This window comes from Maylandia zebra, linkage group LG11 (genome assembly GCF_041146795.1).
Source record: "Maylandia zebra isolate NMK-2024a linkage group LG11, Mzebra_GT3a, whole genome shotgun sequence".
Classification (NCBI taxonomy): domain Eukaryota; kingdom Metazoa; phylum Chordata; class Actinopteri; order Cichliformes; family Cichlidae; genus Maylandia; species Maylandia zebra.
The window spans coordinates 9,356,294-9,376,361 of record NC_135177.1 but is presented as its reverse complement, the minus strand read 5'-3'; the positions used below and the strand labels follow the sequence as shown (position 1 = coordinate 9,376,361).

Sequence of the window (20,068 nt, the reverse complement as noted above, 5' to 3'; positions counted from 1 at the left end):
GGGAGGCAAGAGGAGGAGAGACCCGAGGCGGCCGCCGGTCATAGTGGCAGAGGAACTGAACTTCAGGTAAGAAGTTATGACCTGCTGTCTATCTGTGTCAGATATAAACCAAGTTTAGTTGTAGTTTGTTTTCGTTGTGCTGACTTTTTACAGTCGCTTAGAATAACTGGTACTGCGTACTAGCTAGCATGACGGAGTTTATATACTGCTGGGCGGGTGCTATGAAGTTACTGATAGTAAATTTAATTTTATGCTTAAGGTTAGTTTCTCAAACTCCTCAAAATCTTAACAAATTGTGCCAATCCTTACATGTTGCACCAGGCTGATTTATCATCAAAAGTGGAGAAGTCTGTGACAGAGGAGACAGAAGAGCAGCAGAGAGAGATGGAGCAAGAGAGAGAAATAAAAGAGCAGGAGAGAGAGATGGAGAGATGACTTTATGTCATCCATGAGGGATGCATTTGACATATGTTTCACATATTATAGCCCAACAAGTTACTTATAGCAATTTAAATACGAGCAATCAGTTTTTGGCAGACAATCACTTTTTGGCACAACACCGGCTATTGCAGTTAATAATACAACAGCTTCTTGCCATTTTTTGTGTTTCTTTTTATCGCTGTGTAACTGAGTTCAATTTAAAGCCTGCATGCGCTAGTACCTCTTGCCACAAGTTCCCAGAATCCTTTGCGGTTTTACCCCTGAATGACGTCACATTTTTGGTGGGCTGGTCTCTAGTCAAAATGCCCGGGCCGATTTTTTGTCCCAGTCCAGCCCTGTGCACCACCCCTCCCCTGCAGAGAAACTAGGCCACACCTCCACCACAATAACCTTGACAACAGGTGTTTGTAATAGACAGGAATTGTCTGACTTGTCTATACACATCTATACACATCCACAGTGAACACACAAAGAGTTAATAAGCTTTCTAACTAACCGGTGGCAAGACGGCAAATACGCATTTTCCCCAATATGCCACAGTCATCCTTAAAGCAAGCATTACCTCATGTGGTCAAGCTTGCATCAGTATAATGAGGGTGTTAGTCATCCTTGCTGATACAGGTCATGTAATATGACTAAAACGCCACATCAGCAACATAGTGATTCTTAGAGCTGTGGAAAAAGTACTAAAACAATTTAAACACTGAGCACAAAAACCATTTGAACATTTAAATGGAAATTTAATTGGTCTGAAAGTGAGTTTTATTTGTGAGTAACTTTGTGGTTGTTTACCATGCCTAATGCCAAAAATCCTGACACCAAAGAGCTACAACACCAGCTTGTAAAGCAACGATCTGACGACTGTATACAGCTTCAAAGCGACCTTTGTCTACGGCTGAAAACAAAGTAGCTGGATTGAGTCAAACAAATAGCAAACACCTCAGTGGCACAACTTCATATTCAATGCTCGGAAAGGCTTGAGCGCTGCCCCATAGAGCGGTTTCCTGCCCAGAACAGGCTTTCTCTTTTTCTCTCTTACAAAAAAATGATGGTACACAAGAGCTCAGAAAAAGATTTTCTTTGTTTGCCTGTTTATTCAGACGAGAGACACGCAACAGACTGATACACCTGTCATTTGCTCAGTGGCCTTCAGTGTCACTCAGGAAGGCACACGCATTCACATTCATCTGTGAGACCCATAGGCCTGTGTGAGCGTAAGCACTGAGCTCCACTGGGTTTTAAGGTGTAAATCCAACAGCTGTTTTCAGAAAGGCTTGTGTCGTTCCACCAGAGACCTTTCGCTGCTTGTCCTCTTGATCTTTAATCCACTGTCTTGTTCTGTACCTCTTCACTGAATACACAGACGCAATGACAGAACAGACACTGGATGTATGCGGAAAGCAGCACATGGCCTACAAACTTTCTCTCTATACCTTTCTCACTCATTCCTCTACTTGTGCTTGTTTGTCTATCCTTGGTCTTTTCTTTCTACTTTATGTCTATATAAACATTTATTGAACTACATATGTGTGTCTCTGCATTGATAGCACTCTCTTATCATATCTGGTTATATTTTAACTCCATGCACATTAAGATCTCTAGACATGGGTGTTGCACTGAAAGAAGGCATTTTTGTTGCCATTCAATAAAACACCAGCTTAAATATTAATTTGGTCAGAGGCATAGTCTGCCATCCCACCCACTCCCCACTCCTCTTATTCTATCTTTTAGTTTGTCTTAGTCAGGCATAAATTACAGTGTGATAAATGTATACATTCATCAACTTAAGGGAAGGGAAATGGGCCAGTAAACTCTGGAAAGACACCTTACTGCAGCTTACCCATTTATGAGGCACTGGAAAATCATGGAAATGTATTCAAAACATAGCTATAGCTCTGCCTGTATACCATAATAAAACAGTTTTCTAACTCTGTACTTGAATCAACAGGTCTCATGTGCTTTATCAGCTGCAAAGGACAAAGAGCGATATATTATAAGGAAAGGAGGGCATGTGAGAATAGCGGAAAGAAGGCAGGAGGTCTCGAAGTACGACAGTTGTAAAAGTAACGGCACTTGGAAGTAACTAAACGCGGAGCATGAAAGTAAATACATAAAAGTGCAGATTTAACAGGAATATGAAAAAGAACCAGTGTTAACTGTAACTGAAACCGAGGGTACAAAAGAGTAAAAGCAATACCAAGCATGCAATCCGAACTTGAAACAAGCCACCAAGGACTGAACAGAAATGTAGTAATAATGACTCAAAACCATGGCTCTAACACCAAGGACAATGACAATGTCCTTGGTGTTAGAGCAATGGTACCATATTAAGTAGGTAATAACCTTGCCCCATTTCACTTATTGAATGCCATATAAAACTTAAGGTTTATGTAAAAATATGTGATGTTGCATCATTTTCACCCTATTTAAAAACACTGTTAGCTCAGGTCTGCTTTAATTGCACCTGCAGAGGACGGAGTATTTCAGCAGAAACAGGCAAAGACAAAATGTCATAGCTCACCTCACATCCACAGAACACAATGAAGACAGAGTGAAGAGAAGTTATAGCAGTGGAATCTGTGAGGAAGTGGGCTCTAATTATTCTAATTGACCTCTGCACTTAAGAAGTCCTTGCTACTAATGACTAAAGTGCCATTAGCACACACACACACACACACACACACACACACTTGTTAACCAAGTATCATACAAATAGCTCAATTCACCCATGAACGTCTGCTGTTAATGGAGGACAAAAATCTGTCTATGTCACAAGACCACACACACACACACACACACACACACTGTGTGCAGGCCTGCTCACGCATCTCCGAGCACATCCAGCATATTTGAAGATGACATTTCTTTAGTCCTCTTTCAGCAGGAATAATCTAGTAGTTGGAAAATATCCAAAGTAAAGAGTAAAGCAGCTCTTGTAATGATACAAGAAGTGAGAGCAGACAGAGATGAAATGTGTATTTCTGCAGGACGTTTACCTGAGCTCCCTGTGTGGTTTATTCGTATATGTTTTCCCCTAAATACTTCTCTTCAGTCCCATCCTTTCTTAGCCCTTCATGTGCCACACCAGTTTGCAATAAAACCGCGTTTCACATTCGTCACATCATTACTTTCACATCACGTCTACAACATCCATTTTAAATTTCTTGGAGCCTTTCACGCTCTCACCATGACATACATATTTGGTTCATTTTGCTCTCAAATGGAAAGAAGTGATGTAATGTTAAGAGGCCTTCAAAGGAAATGATAGGATTCCCTATTAGTTATTTTGTGGCCTACACGTGCTTGAACGGGCTGCATGCCTTCCCTGTATTTGCCTCCTTTAATCTGCGGTGTTGGTTTGGGCCTCTTCCCTTAATCTCTCTGGGCGTGTGCCATTAGGGTGACACATCTCTCTGGCCACAAACAGTTGACATCTTGTGTGTCCAGTGAGCATTGCACAGACTGACTAAATGAAAGAAGAAGGCTAGGAATGTTTTTGTTTTTTTTAAAGGAGAGAGAAATACACAAAGTCTGTGGAAGTCTATAAGTAGTAATTCAGGAAGCTAATAGGGCAATAAAAAAGCAGTGGACACAGACGCAGAGAGATAGAGAGGCTAAATGAATCCTAAAGCTAGAAATTAGCAGAGCAAAAGATATAGAGATGTGCACACACGGAGCTAAACGTGGTGTCAGAGTTGAAATACGTTTTAATGTGACAAATTAAGGTTGGCTGTAAATATAGAAACCTCACTCCTCAGGTGTGTGTTTGTTACCCTCTGTAGAGATGATGGATACCAGAGGACTCTCTGTCTCACACTAGCAGTGTGGTGAATGTCAACAGAATCTCATTGGCCTCGAGTTCAACTTTAACTGCATCTGTCCCTTGGGTTGTCTGTGTGTGTGTGAGCACTGGATCCAGGCCTCAGTCAGGGAGGGAGGAAGGCAACACTCCACTCACATCCTGTCAGCTAATATCTATTGAAGAAGGCGCCGTTAGCGTGGAGGAACGAAGAGGCTTTTACCCATTACTGCTCAATGATTTTCACTCCGATTGCTTCATGTACGAAATCCACTCAAGCGTTTAACGAGCAGACCGGTAATAATATGAGATCAGTTGAAAAGGTCTAAAGGCATCAGCACCGTTAGTAACGCTGACAACTCAGAACAGGAACAGTTACATCGATATGAAAACAGAAAGTGATCGCTATAATATGTAGAAATGAGTTAAACTGACTCTCACTCTGAGCAATCGTTGGTCGGATGATCCATAAAAACTCTGGTGGGTGGGATTAGAAATAAAGAGGGGAGAGCTGCAGGAGGAGGGCTGTCTGTCTTCTGCAACATTATTGCCAAAAGAGATAAATTTGCTTTTTTCTACAAACTGTTTTTTTTCTCCTATTTATTTTTAAATCACTGTGGTTAATTTGACATTACAGGGTTAAGATTTCAATAAAGATTAAAAGACACTCGTACTTACTCATAGTTACACTGTCTTCTGAATCTTTATGTTCTTCAGAGTGGCAAACATCTGTTTTTACATCTTCTAACAGGCTACTGAGCTAAATCGGTAAAAAATATAGTCATGGACATACCTAGACACATGCACACACTCATACACAGACACACAGATGTCTATGGTCTAATATTCTCCAGCTGTCTAAATTATAGTTATTATTTTTAAAGAAACATTTAGTGCAAATTTCCACAGAAAACACATTACTGTCTTGTAGTAGTTGTCAGGGGACAACTAATGGATTTGTTTGAGCTTTTTTTAAGCTAAAAAAGCACTCAAATATTTATTTTTGCTGGCTGCTGGATTCCATGCGACTTTATTTTGGAAGAAACCATCATCCACAGCAATCAGTTCATGTAAAAAACAATGGAGGCAGAATCTGTATAGCTTTTAACTCGTCCTCTCATTTGTGTTAGGAGCTCAAGTCTTCAGCCTCATTTCATAGGTGTTTGTATTACTGGTCTCTTTAGGGGTGGCCACAGAGGATCATGTACCTCCATCCTATGTGTAGCATCTGTATCCTTCTCTTTCACTGCCTCCTAACATGCCTTCCTCCTCTCCTCTTCCTTTGTCTTTGGCTAACAGTAGCAGTTTCCAGCTCAGGTGCTGACCAGCAGCACCTGAGGCGGTTGTTGTTGACCCAGGCACTGACCAATCTGGTATAGAAATCATGTTCCTTATGATCCGCATGTTTGATGTGGCAAATATTTTACGCTGGATGCCCTTCCTGACACAACCCTCCCCTATTTGTAGGAGAGTGTGCGGCCCCACAGTGACATTCTACATAATTAACACTCACCGGATGCCCTAAAAACACTAATTAGAGAAGAAATATTGCAAAGGATTTCCAAGTTAAATTGTCTGTGTCATTTAGAGGGAAGAATGATAAAAGCTGTGCTTCTTCTGGGAGAGAAGCTGCTGAAATGAACTCAGACTTTTTTTCAGTGGCGGCATCGAATCAAGCTCACAAACATGGCAACCTTTTGAACTGATGTCATTCGGTCTCAATGGATAATAGCATTACACACTATTTGCTCTGCCTCTTAGTCCAAGTTAAAAATGGAAAAAAAAGCATATGTTGGTGTTTTGACACTTTGGACTGTGGGAATAAAATATGAACAATCAAGTATGCAGACTGTTTTTCAGTGTTTTTTCCTCTTTTTTTTGCTGGCAAAGATGAAACTGTCCGATACAAGTGGAAACTAAATGTCTGACAAACTCCGTTTGCAGCTCCTGCTGACAAGGAGCTGAATATGTTTTTTTCATTCAGTGTCATTAGCTTTGGAATAATTTATAGACTTTATGAGCTGCTGTTGTACCTCATCTGTCCTTTTTTCCCTCATCTCGTTTCCATCCATCCTTATGTTAACACAAGGAGATTCACAACAAAGATTTCTTAGAGAACTGTATTCCAGAGACAAATGTAAATATAAAGTTTTTTTCATTTTTAGCTGGTGGGAAGAGCAATGAGACCGCTACCTCGTTTAAAGTAGTTTTGTCCTGAAAACAAACTTTTTTTTCCCAGACATACAGTAATTCACGAGAAGAGCAGAGTACTGTGACATCACTGCACCCATGCGTGTAGTTCACACAGTTAAGCACTTTTTCTGTCACTTAACCAAATGTCTGATTGACTTGTATGTATGTATATTTTCTGTTTCACTTATTTACTGCCTCTCTTCTTGCCTTCATAGTTATAGATAAAAAAAACAAACACTTTCTTTGGAGCAGGGTAATGATCAAAGCGTCACACGTGCTATAATTATCGCTTGTAAAAAGAAATGATCAAATGTCAGGTGTATCAAAAGTAATTATAGGAGTTTGGGAATGAGATTAATGCAATTAGGCTTCACAGTTACAACCTCGCTGACATTACTCAACAGCTCCACTGATTTTTTACCAAATAATATAACACCTGACTCAGCTGCCCTTGCTCCATCACAGTTTGTTATGAAAATTAGGTTTTATTTTTGCTGCTTTTCCCTACAGATGATGCCACTAAAGAAAAAAAAGAAGGGATAAAAAGCAAAAGAGTCTTCAACTTAGAAACGGATATTCAAGGAGAAAACAAAATCTCTTCACATCTTCCAGCAGCGAGTAGCAGAATCCAGTGGGTTGATTTAGAGGCTGTAGGGAAAAAAAGGCTTTAAGTCCCTGACCAATGATCTGAGTCATCAGCTTTTAAGGGGTGCAGGCCTACAAATGACTGACATGGACAGACTCCAAACTACAAACCGAGGTACAAACCAAGGTAAAATCTCCTTGAAAAGCTTCTGCTGTTGCTCAGAGCCAGAGACAGTCAACGACACCCCAAGAGCAGACAGAAAATTTGTTTCATTCAAAGCTCCTGGAAAGAACAAAGTCTGTATTTAGTGCAGAGGAGCCTGTGCTTACAGTCTGCAAGATATGGTTAAGTCGTTTGTACATTTTTAGGTTGGCCGAAGTAGCTCTGCTGCCCAACTTCAATGCATCGTCGTAATAATGTTCACAAAAAGAGTTGTTGTGGTACTTGTCATACTGTCCAACTTGGTTTTCCAAGTAGAGATGCTTAACAGTGTCTGACGTATTTACTAAACATCAAGCTTAAATGCAACACACACTCATAAATTGTACACACAGCTGGCTCGAGTGCAAAGAAATAACCAACCTGTCTGATGTCTGGAACACATACATTCGGGATGTAGAGATGGGATTATGTGCGAGCTCTTAATAAAAGTTTTTGTAAACAACCCACCCTAACAGGAAGCAAACTGATTACTACTCTGGAACAAAGTGCTGCACACACACAGAAACACACTTTCTAATGCATCGTGCAGCGCCATCTCTTTGGAGCTTGATATTTCATTGTTATTATCACGATCGAGGACAGTAGAAGACACACACACACACACACACTGAGCCTGATAGAGAGGAAAAGAAAGACACCGTTACGTGTTACGGTACATAAAAGGGCCTCCTTTATTCATCCACAGTTACCCATTATCATCACTACAGTACACAAAGATGCAAACACCAACACACACTTTCACAAATACGACTGAAGCACAGCAGGATATTATTATAATCCCCAACAGGTAGGAGGCAGAACACCAATCAAGGTCACCTCTAGTGGAGGGCGAGTGGTTCTGATAACAGCAAACTGAAGTAAGCTTTCTAATTTGCCTACCGATAGGAAGGAGAAGAGGAGCGGAGGGGGAGGACAGCACGAGAGAAACAAAGAGGAATAACATCAAAGATCTAAACCTGTGTGTGTGCATGTGTGGTTTGGGTTGACTGCAGGCAAATTCACCACGCAAGCTCACATAGAGTATTTTTGGGAAACTCAGCCTGATACTAGTTACGTATTGCTAGTATCAGTTACGTATTGCTAGTGAATGAGTGGTTATATTTGAGTTACTGTTGCCTTCCTATTATCTCAAAGCAGCCTGACCTTTCTCTTCTGACCTCTGGCATCAACAACATATTTTCATCCAGAGAACTGCCGTTGCCTTCTCCCGTTTTGATCCTAGAGAAGGATGTGTGGGCAAATCCCAGAAGATCAGCATTTTCTGAAGTATTCAGACCAGAAAACCAACATCAATGCCATGTTCAAAATCGCTTAAATCACCTCTCTTCCCTATTCTGATGCTCAGTTTCGATTAGATTTGTTTTCTATAGAAACAGCTACAACCTCAGTCTCTGCTGACATATACCGTTGCTGTCATTTTAGTTGTTGTTTAAATTCTATTTGCCAGATATAGCAGACAGAAAAGCAATTTACCAAAAATGAAAACGTAACATGAGAAAAATGTAAATACATCTCATTTTCATATTACTATAGAAATATATAGATGTGACAATCAAACATTATTTATGGTGAATTCATCACTCTTCCACCGCTCGCTGTACAGGTTAATATACTATAATAAGACACTTTAAGTGCCACTAGAGATTGCATTCAATATGAAACCTGTGATTTACTATCAGTGTGTTTTCCACCCAAGAGCCAATTTATTAAGTATTCATGGATATGAATTGCTCAGTGATTCTCTCCTGGAGAGTGCATGTCGGTCTCTTGCTCCAACAGCAACTATGAAATGCACATACACAGTTACACGGTAAATTGCCTAAATAATATATATGTACTATAGTCAATAAATATGATGACACACTGTACAGTTTAATGGAAACTGGACGCCTAAACTATACTATATAACCACACTTATATTTCTAAACAACCTCAATCTTTTAGGGCCCTGTGATAAATGATCACCAGCACAAAAACCGAACAATAAGCCAGCCTGAAGCAAGTATGCTTAAATAATAAGTACGGCTCCACTGAATAATGACTGTCTGTCTTTGTGTACACTTCAGGCTACAAAACTGTGATGAAAACGTTAGAGAAAGTCAAAAAACTATTGCACCAGCAGCAGTTACAGTGTTTCAAATCTGACACCGTTCATGTCTTCACATTACCGGGCTCGTCTTTCTTACACGAGCACACACGGAAAACTGAATTGCAACAATCAATTATCTATAGCCAGAGATTTCCAGCTGAATTCACTGTTATGGGAAAGAAATCAGCAGACAGGGGACAGTTGCTATGCAAGTATACGCTCAATAAAGAAAACAAATGCATCCCTGTCTTCTTTTACATTGCATAGGAAGAAGGTTGAACCATTACGCATTTTAATATGAGGACATCCATGCTGCCAGCTGAAAGAACATCTCGGTTTTAAGAATAAACACGCATGAATCCAGACATCTTGCATGGGAGCGGGAACTCAAGTTAGCAGGCAGCCACACAGACACAAGCGAACATTGTTGGTCACTTGCCTAACTTTAGGAGTTATGCTGAAATAATAATAATAAATAAATAAATTCCCAAAAAAAATCACAGCCACAAATGATTTGCCAGTCAGGCAAAGATGATTTTGGCATCTCATCTCAAAAAACTTCACTGTTAACCTGTTGGATAAAAACTCTTCATGCAGGGAAACACGGACAGACACGCTGACTCATACTTTTTTGGCCTTCTGATCTATGTAACTGCCCCGGTGGCTGTTTATCCTTCATCCAAACATCGCTATGGAAACTGACTGGGAGACTCTTTAAGCAGAGTCCAATTCATCAGCGCAAGTCGTTTTATTTATATGTTTCATGTGAGGACAACTCTGCATATCGTCTCATCTCCTGGAAACAGTGCATTTGTCCTACCTCCAGAGATCTCGTTGGCGTTCCTCGGAGGAGCAGCTGAATCGGTGAACCTCTGGGACTCAGTCTTGTCACTCTCATTTCTTTCACCTGCAGAATATAACGAATTCATAATTTTAAATTATTTTAAAAACAGTTATTTCAGAAAGTTTCTTTCTATCTGGGTCTCCTTCATTATAGTGTAATAAAATATCCCAAACCAAGTAGTACATTACTCAAGAATAGACACAGGCGAGGACACGGCAGAGGAAAAAACAGAGTGTAACGCAACAGATCAAAGCTGAGTAACAATAAGGAGGAGGAAGAGGGTGAGGAAAGACGATGAGAGGTAATACGCAGAAAAGAGGAAAGGAAATGAGAGGAGGGGAAAGAGAAGAAGTCGAGACAGGATAAAAGTAGAGAAAACTGAAATGATGGATAAGAAGATGAAATAGGAGTGAGTCGCATAACAGAGTAAGGTTTAGCAGAGGGTAGGAAAAACACTAAGAGGAGACTAGTCATCAGGAGAAAGGCAGAAAAGATTTGGGAGAATATAAAGCAGGAGTACAAGATGAACCAACCTTTAAATCTGCCCTGAAGTGGTCTGCTCTGCTTGTTGCCGCTGACTGCGATAACACTGAAAGTGTAGACTTTAGAAGGACTGTAGTCTGTTATCAACACGCTGGTGTCTGATTTAGATACTATGATCTCCCTCTGCTGACCACCTGACAGAGAAAGGGAAGAAGACAAAGAAGTGGAGTGGTGAGTGTTCGACTCAGAGACTTTAATTCATGTATTTGAGTCTCTGGTAGACAAACATCAGTACTCTAAGTGCCAGATTGGTAAATTTGGCGATCCCTGAATCCCACTCATGGGTGAATTGCAAGTTTTAAGTTGTGTAGTTTTCTAAGCACAGATGTTGTTGGTTCATTTGAATATCAAGCGAAAAAATAAAGAACATGTTTTTGATGCATTAAATATCAGGACAATAAGCAATAAGTTGTGTATCACAAACATTAGTAAATTGGTTTGTGTGCTATTCTCCTCCCTCCACAATATTTTGCACCTTTAGAAAGGAACTCGCAGAAATACACATGAAACCGGGTCAGTCCCAGACATTCCCGAGTTCCCACCTCTTACACACGTTCTTGTCGCTTTGCTCTCTTTGTAAATAGCAGCAGCAGTTTGTTTGCACTGGTGCAACACTTTAGTGCATGTAGCCATAAGACACCAGCAGATGAAGCACAGTTACTGACTAATACTCCGCTCTAACACTGAAGGCAGGATAAAATTAAGCACTAAATCTTTATTGCCCAGTAAAAATAGAACAGCAACCTCTTTGTGACTAGTTGCCCAATTTTTGCATGTCCCCCCCAATCCTCACAGTCCTCTGTGTGTGTGTGTGTGTGTGTGTGTGTGTGTGTGTGTGTGTGTGTGTGTGTGTGTGTGTGTGTGTGTGCGCGCACATGTCCTCTCCTCAACCGTTAATCCTCATCAGGCCAACAGGTCGTATTATCTCCTCACATTAATTTTGACCCAGCAATCAATCAGCCATCAGTAAGGTGTGTGTGTGTGTGTGTGTGTGTGTGTGTGAGAGAGAGAGAGAGAGAGAGAGAGAGAGAGAGAGAGAGAGAGAGAGAGAGAGAGAGAGAGGGGGAGTACGTGTCCGTGCATGCACTTCCTCAGCTCTTCTGTCGCCCGTCCCTGCGGGGTGCTGACTAATGACACCTCTGGGAAAAAGGAGATAAATCCTTCTGAAGGCAACTGAAGATCAGGTGAGGCAACTGCATTGATCAACTCCACAAACTGGAGGCTCGGCCCGTGCACGCGAACCAAACTACTATTAATCAACCAAACAACAGGGCTCAAGTCTAAGGCTTTGATTTGGTCTATATATGAAAACTGACTGTTCATGTCTTATTTTTCTCAGAGCCTCCTCCTAAAGTTTCTTTTTAGTCCTTCGCCTTCACAGATCACCTCAATGACTGACTTATTAAATGGGAACAGCGATGGATCAAAGATCCTCTTTAGTTTAGCATCTCAGTAACCCCAGCAATCAAAACATCTTCATTTTTATTTTTACAAAAAGACAATAACCCTACTAACTGTCATCTTATTAGGCATTACAAGTTGCAGCTATTTCTGTCATTGATCCCGGGCTTCATACACATGCAGCATCTCTGTGGATTAGTTACAGCACACATCCCCTCCATAAAACCATACATTCTCATTTTTAGATTTCTTCTTGTAACCCAGTGAGACAGATCATCCCACGTAGTGAGTTTTAGAGAAGAATGTTAGACTGAGCCAGGCTAACAGTTTGGACCTGCTTTCAGTTTTTATGTTCAGGCCCTGGATCAATTCTCAGTGCCCGAGTGATATTGATCCTTTAATTTAATGCTCTTATGCAAAGTAAAAAGGTGTTTTTCTCCAAAATGTTGAATTAATCCTTTAAAGTCATTGCAAGTCTCACAAATTCTCACAGCACAAAGTGATTTGTTTGAAGTGAAGTACATCAGCCGTGGAAAACTCATTAAAATCATCATCTATCATTATCGAGTGTAATTAAGCAGATTTTTGAAGATTATGGCAAATAAATTGTGCTTTATGTTACTTTCTAAATATTCAGCGTTAGAAAGTTGGCTAGGAGCTCATGGTAATCTACTTAACATAAGTACTGGTACAACCATCAGGCAGCACACACACTGCTGCAGTCTTTCTTGGCCAACAAAATCCTTTTAAAGTGACAAAAATGTGCAGAAAGAGTACATCCCAAAAAGAGACCATAAAACACAAAGTAAAACACAGAGGGATTAAATAAAAAAATCATAAACAAAGAGGTAATAAAATGGTTTCGATAGTTTAGGTTGCGCTCTTCTGTCTCTGCCTGTTATCTCTAAGTTAAACTGCATTTGAATGTTATTTAAGCTTTACTTGCATATATCTTTCTAGTTTGTTCTGTGAAATTTATTTTTAGATAGATGTTTGCAGTGGCGGTCCTAGCCTGTTTGGTGCCCTGGGCGAACACTCCCTCTGGCGCCCCCCCCCCCCCAACACACACACACACACACACACACAGAAAACATATAAAGGATTGTACATTAACATAAAACTGTTGCCAGAATCATACTGAAATTCACCAGAGAAACATACACACACACATATGAAGAGAGAGTATGCATAGTATGCAAATGGCTACCGGACAGCCATCATAATTCATCATATAATGAGAACAGGACAAATCAACAATTGACACTGACTAATTAATATTACAATCTGTAACATAATGTATTGTTTGGAGTTTAGTCTGTTACTGTTACTATTTTTACCATTTCTTCTTGGAGCAACTGTAACCCACATAATTTCCTTAGGGATAAATAAAGTATTCTGATTCTGATTGTTTCAGAATGACCTGTTATTATCCAGTGACACATCTGCTTACCTGTATCTTTTGCTCGTTTCTCCTCCTCCTCTTTTCTCTTTTTTCTAAACTGAGCACCTGATGGCTTTGAACTTTTCTTGTCCATCTTGGTTTTAATTTTGCACTCCAGTATGAACACCCATCCACCAACCCGAGGATGATAACCTAATAGACCTACACCTTATTTCACAGATTCGCTTTGTCTAAGGTTTATTTCTGGGATTTCACACAACCCAGGATTCAAATCATGAATACATAATGGGCTTGGATTTACATCATTATGAATGAAATGTGCTCTATATGGAAGCAGCAGGTCTCTCTCCCCTTTCGACAGGCTGTGTGTGAGACTTTAAATCAGCAAACTGTAAATTATAAATTTTAAATTGTTATTGATCTCTTTATCCCTGGTCCGAAAGTGTATATATATTTTCTTACTCTTCTTATATTTATTGTTTGTTTACTTGCACTGTTGTAACTGGAGCCTCGTTCTCTCGTCTCTCTAGATACTGCACTGTATGTAGCGGAGATGACAATAAAGTTTACTTTGTCTTCAGCAGCGAGCAGGCGCACCGAGGGCTCTCGCGCTCACTTTTCACGTATAGAATTTCAAAAAAACATCGGTGCAAATTATAAGTCTGTATCATAATCTCTGGTGTTTACGTGTTTGTTGTTTTGTTTTTATTTTATTTTGCGAGTTGGTTATTAGATGCTGCTCCAGCCAGCCAGAGAATCCCCTGCCGCCCCGCCCTCTCCTCCCTGTGCCGCAAGCAGCAGGCCACCTCGCAAACGGAGGGCGCCCTTACTCCCAGCAAATGGGCGATAGAAAATTGACTGGTGCTTTGGTCGTTAGTGTGCTGCATTACTGCACATTTTGTTTTTGACCTGATACCAAGTAATCAATTACCAAATAATCAGGATTGAAACTGGTTGTCCCACCTCTACTAAACATCAGAAAGGGGGATGTGAGAGTATCACTGCTCACAGGCTAATAACTTCTGATTGATAGGTAATAGGTAACCACATGGTCAGAGAACATGTGCTTTCACCGACAGCTTGGGCTTTTGCTCATCACATCTGGTTTCAGAACAGTAAGGTTGTTGTTTCATGATGTGAAAATGCTCATACCGAGGTTTCAAAGCGGGAGCTCACAATCCACTGTTTGACCAATGGGGTCATCAGCTTGTATACAGACCCAAACTTTTGTTTCTTGTTGCATGTTGAAGCTCTACTTGGAACCTTGTTAAGATCCAACCACGTAAAATATGATTTCTTTTTGCCATTTTTCAAGTGGCCTTAAACTTTTGATCGGGACTGTATTATGACTACACTCCAGGACTACCCGCTCATCTACAGAAACTGCAAGCTGCCTCTTTTAGTTAATTCTTTCTGTCCTGAGCTGAGTCCTGCAGCTTATTACGACAATATCAAATGTCTAAACTCAGAAAAGGAGTTTGTAAAATTTTAAAAAGCATAATTAGCTCATTTTGAATTTGATGGCAGGAATACACCCCATGGCCCAATCCCAACACTAGAAAAGTTGGTACAGGGCCATGTTTACAACTGTATTGTATCCTGTCTTCCTTTAAGAAAAGTCAGTGAAAACCTGGGAAGTGAAGAGCGCAGCTGCTAGACTTTTGGGGGAGTAAAAATGCTCCGTTCTTGTCTGATATAAGATTCCAGCTGCTCAACAGTCCTGGGTCTTCCTTGTTGTTGTTGGGGGTTTTTTTTGGTTTCATGATGCACCAAATGTTTTTATTTAAAGGTCTTGACTGCAGGTAGGCCAGTTCAGCACCCTGACTCTTCTACCATGAAGCCATGCTGTTGTAATAGATGTAGTTGGTGGTTTAGCATTGTCTTGCTGAAATATGCAAGGTGTTTCCTGAAAAAAGACATCAGCTGGACAGGAGTATATGCTGTTGTTTTACATTGAGGGACATTACTCTGAAATTGTTTAAGAATTTGTAGAAGCACCTTTTGCAGCTGGGTAGGCTACCTGTATTTTTTGTACCACTTCAAAGGGCTAATTTAAACTCGTTTACTCAAATAAGAATGTGATTAAAATATGAATGTGTACACATGTGAAGATGATTACACTTTTTTTACTATTATGAGATCTGTATCGTAAGTGAATACCAGTGATTTCCACCACTACTTGTATTATTTGGTGCTCAAAAAGCAAACAAGCAAACCTTCCAGTAATCACATTATGTACCGATGCATGAATATTACAAAAACTCAGCTTTTTTTCATCTGGGTCTGGCTTCATGTCCGCTGAGATTTAAAAGATTAAATATGGACATCTGGGTCTAATAACTATCACACGAGTATGTGTATGTACAAACAGAAAAAAGGCAGGCTATTCAACAGATATCCAGGAAATACCAGCTGACTGACAAAGAAGCAGGGTAAAGGTAAAAGTAGAACATTTTAAACAATTTGTAGTGCCATAAAAATGGTTTAAATTACAGGAGAACACATGCATTAAGGAAAAAATATTAATTTTGTAGGTAAAAGTAAATCATCTGGTTTTATTCTTCACACAAAGTTCAGCTCATTTGATTCAGAGAACAAAGAGAGTGGACATCAGGAACATGGCAGCTGCTGTGGCTTTCATGGCTATTTTTCAACTGACAAAGGCTTTATCCATCATATACATTTTTTAAATTTCCTGCTGAATTTGTTAAATGCCAGTGAGCTACTATTGCACTCCTCCCTTCAAGAAAAGTGGCCATAAATTTGAGTTTTAGTTCTATTGTTGGAAGCGGCAAAAAAAATTTCAGACAAGGCATTTTTCAAAAAGTATTGTTTGCAAGAAACAGGTTTTATGCTATAGAGTGCTTATTCAGTCCTTCTTATTCACTTTTACATCAGCTGCAGAAGAATTGCCTGCTGTATTCAGCACAATATCAATAAAGAGGGAAGTGATGTGAAGGAGGATTTATGGCTGTAAACGTAGGTGCACATTAGCGGTAATTCGGGTGATTTCTATTAGACTTCTATTACACTGTGCATACTCAAAAAGAGACAAAAGTATAGCCGCTGTCTGTGACAGGCACCTCATGACAAGCATCAAAATAAAAGTGAAAATTCCACGTGTCCATTATGGCTGTAACTGCTTTCAGTGAGTTTCAGTTTAACACTGAAAAATGACTCCTGTGCTGACATTTGGCTGTCCTGGGCTAAACCTCTCCATCATGTCCTGTGTACCTATCAGCCCCATTTTCAAAATGTGCTGACAGGCTGCACATACGCAGCAGAAACTCTCCCTTGTCTCAAACTTGGCCGAGACAAACTCTGAGTCCTCTATATCTCTCAAGAGTGTAATCCCTTCAAAGGAGCTTTGATAAGAAGTAAATTACATAATCCTTCCTGACAGACAGAAAATCCAAGTCATAATGGGATCCTTCCTCCAAAATTTCAAAGTTAAGCTCCGCTTCTTTTTGGCATAGAGGTGCGCGTGCATGTGCTTTTGTGCATGAGTGTGTGCAGTAAAAAAAAAAAAAAAAAAATCCTACCTGGGGTACTTTTGTAGAAAAACAGATAGCTGTCAAAGTCTCCTTTGGGCTCCTTCCATGAAACCAGGAGTTTGCTTGAGCTCAGCACTTTGAAACGCAGCTTCCTCGGAGCTGGAACTGAAAAACAATTTTACAGTTAAATTGGCTCCAAAGAAGTTTGGGAATTATTAAAAAGAAAACAAACAAAAAAACATGTTAAATTAATGAAAAATGTCCTAAATATCAGTCAACATAAATAGAAAAAAAATATGTGAGCAGTTAAATCCAGAATGGCCAACAAAAAGCTGCAAATCGATGCGACTTTGACAGGAAATAAATGAATGAATGGTTGCATGGAAGGACACAGAGAGGGCTGAAGGTCCTACATCCATGAGAGCCACATAAGGCAGAGTATAAAAGAGGAAAAAAATAGAGGAATGTCTTCTTATGATCAATTTATGTTAAACACCACTCCAGAGACAAGAAACAGCGCAAAAAAAATTATTTTGCAAATATATGTGTCACTTATCTAATCTATAGTGTATACATAAAGGAGAAGTGATTGGTGTACAGTGGCATTTTCATCTTATCCCTTGCAGCCCTCTGTCAATGAAAACAGATGCGCTGTGGCCTGTTAAAAACAGTGACAGCAGCCTTTCTGTCCCAGTTTGCCGAGGCAAACTGCGTGGAGTGTGAAGAGTGGACCCAGGTGCAGACATCTAAAACTCAAACTTAACTGATGATGAGCCGTTTATTAAGGCAGAACAGTACAAAATAAAAGGGCAAAAACAATGCAAACTAAGCAATAACCTAAACTGGGTAAACTAGAAAGGAAACACGAACTATGAAAAACCCTGGCAAACAGAAAAACAAACAAAACTCTAAACATGGCAATGATGATGAGGATATATGAAAACCTGAACGCAGGACATGGCATGGGAAGACTGAATGAGAAGGCACAGACTAAATACACACAGGAGGCTAATGAGAGAAGTGGGAACACATGGGGAACAGCTGACACATGAACATAACGATGTCACAGTGGAAGAGTAAAACTAAACACGATGAACACAGGAACACAAGACCTCTTCAAAATAAAACAGGAAACATAAGACACAGACATGACAACCTGAACTTGACAACGTAAGACACAGACATGAAACACATGAAGGACAAAGGAGACTTAACAGGGGTGGAAGACACAAGGGGAATCTAATAACAAAGAACTAGAAGAACCTAGGCATGATAAAAAAATGAACTTAGAAAACCTGAAGGGCTTAAACATAAACCATAAACTAAAACTCAAAACGCTGGGTCAAAAGACCCAGGATCGTGACACTTTCTCTGCAGGAGTCTGAGTTTGTGCAGACTGTGGTTTCTAACAAACAAAGAGAGCACATTTTTTTCAAATAAAAGTATGGCAGAAAGGCAGACGACTTTTTCACATCTCCAGACAGAGCAATGTAATGTAGGAATGAGTAGGAATCCAACTAATTCACTTTAGTTGAAAATGGATGTAATTTTTATGCCTCGTTTCACCCTTTTGGTATATTATTCTTTGCTAGTGTTAATACAAAAGATGTAAGCCCAGCACATGCATTTTTGTCACGCTTCCTTGAGAAGTGGATCCATTTTTCAGTCAATAAATTGTCTCTTTTAAAAAAGGCAGTTTGTTGGGAAAAGGAAACAACTGAAACTTTAACAATGACAAATATATGAACAAAAAGGTGCTGAATGAAAACAGTATGAAATCATAAAGTTCCACCCATGAAAGTCAAATTGCGCTTGGCCGGTGTCCCGTTATAGGTAGTCTTTAGATCACTCCGTGGAAGCTCTGATCTGCACTTGTGCAGTTCATTCTGGAGTCAAGAAGCTGAATTTCACTTTGGAGAAGAGAGTAATGTTGCAGGGGGCCAGATCTACAATTTAGCAGAACTATGCATCAACAGTTTGACCCCAGGAAGGACAAATTTGTAATGCACATCACAGGGAATGTCAAAAACATGACTATCATCCTCTTGGTCATACTCCCAACCTAATGCACGGCTTTTGGGCTTTGGAAACTCCTCGTCTAAAAACAGCTCTTTGGCAGAACCCCAGCTCCCATCCTGACTGAAAACTGGGCCTATTTAGAACATAAGTATTGTGTGAAGAGCAAACATATATCCAGGGGCATACATGAAAGACGAACTTAAACGGCAACACGTTGGAGCGGTCCAGAGGTGCAAAAGGGGGCATCCTAAAGGGGGCATCCCATTTGCCTGAATTTTAGGCAAATAGCAAGGTCTTTGCTTTTTCACATCTAGTAATTAATAGGATCATGTGAATTTTTCACATGAGCAAGTTTTGAATCAAGAAACTGTTGAGAAAGCCTGAAAGTTTTTTACCACTGGAAGAAAAAGAGCTTTACATAAAATGTTACATGTCAAAGTATCCCTTCAAGCAGTAATAACGCTTGAATGGCTTCATATTTTAACTGCACACCCAAATAATCTTTCAGTCTACAGGGACTGTAGCCTATAATAAGTCACAATAGTGAGTGTGAACATGTGAAGAGCTTGCATTAGGCATGAAGGAGAAAGTCAAAAGCAGGGGATAATGCACTGACAAATCTGAGACGTGCTGTTCAGGATTTCCACTCAAAGGTGAGGACAGACTTCCAACCCTCTAAATGGAAAATCCCATTAACGCCATAACAAAAAAGGCACTGTATCATATAAATTGATGTTATAATAAAGGTGACAACATCCGACCCGCGGTGCTCAGCTTAGTTAATGGCCTCATGTTGAAATGTCTTGACGTTCTGTGTAATCTTCAGTCGCGCACCATGAAATTTCTATACACCCGTGCATCTTCTTGAAGTAAACACTTTCCTCTTAAAGTCCAACTCATCAAAACCAACATCAGCCCTCCCTTCCAAACAACTTTAAAATGTTAGTCATGGCATTACCTCACAAATGTAAAATCAAGCCTCGACTTTTAGAGAAGCCAAAAAAGAAACAGAAACCAGTCTCAAACAAGGACGAC

The 20,068-nt window shown here is 40.0% G+C and overlaps 1 protein-coding gene across 4 annotated transcripts in view; it reads right to left on the bottom strand.

Annotated features, from left to right (window-relative positions):
- Positions 1 to 20,068, bottom strand: part of LOC101465895 (collagen alpha-1(XIV) chain) — a 175,181-nt gene that overhangs the window by 140,907 nt on the left and 14,206 nt on the right. For all 4 annotated transcript variants that reach the window (XM_076889756.1, XM_076889754.1, XM_076889753.1 and 1 more), the window contains 3 exons: positions 17,063 to 17,179; positions 10,708 to 10,851; positions 10,151 to 10,237 (listed from right to left, as the gene is read on the bottom strand). In XM_076889756.1, coding sequence (XP_076745871.1) covers positions 10,151 to 10,237; positions 10,708 to 10,851; positions 17,063 to 17,179 — 348 coding nt within the window. The remainder of the gene's footprint in view (positions 1 to 10,150; positions 10,238 to 10,707; positions 10,852 to 17,062; positions 17,180 to 20,068) is intronic.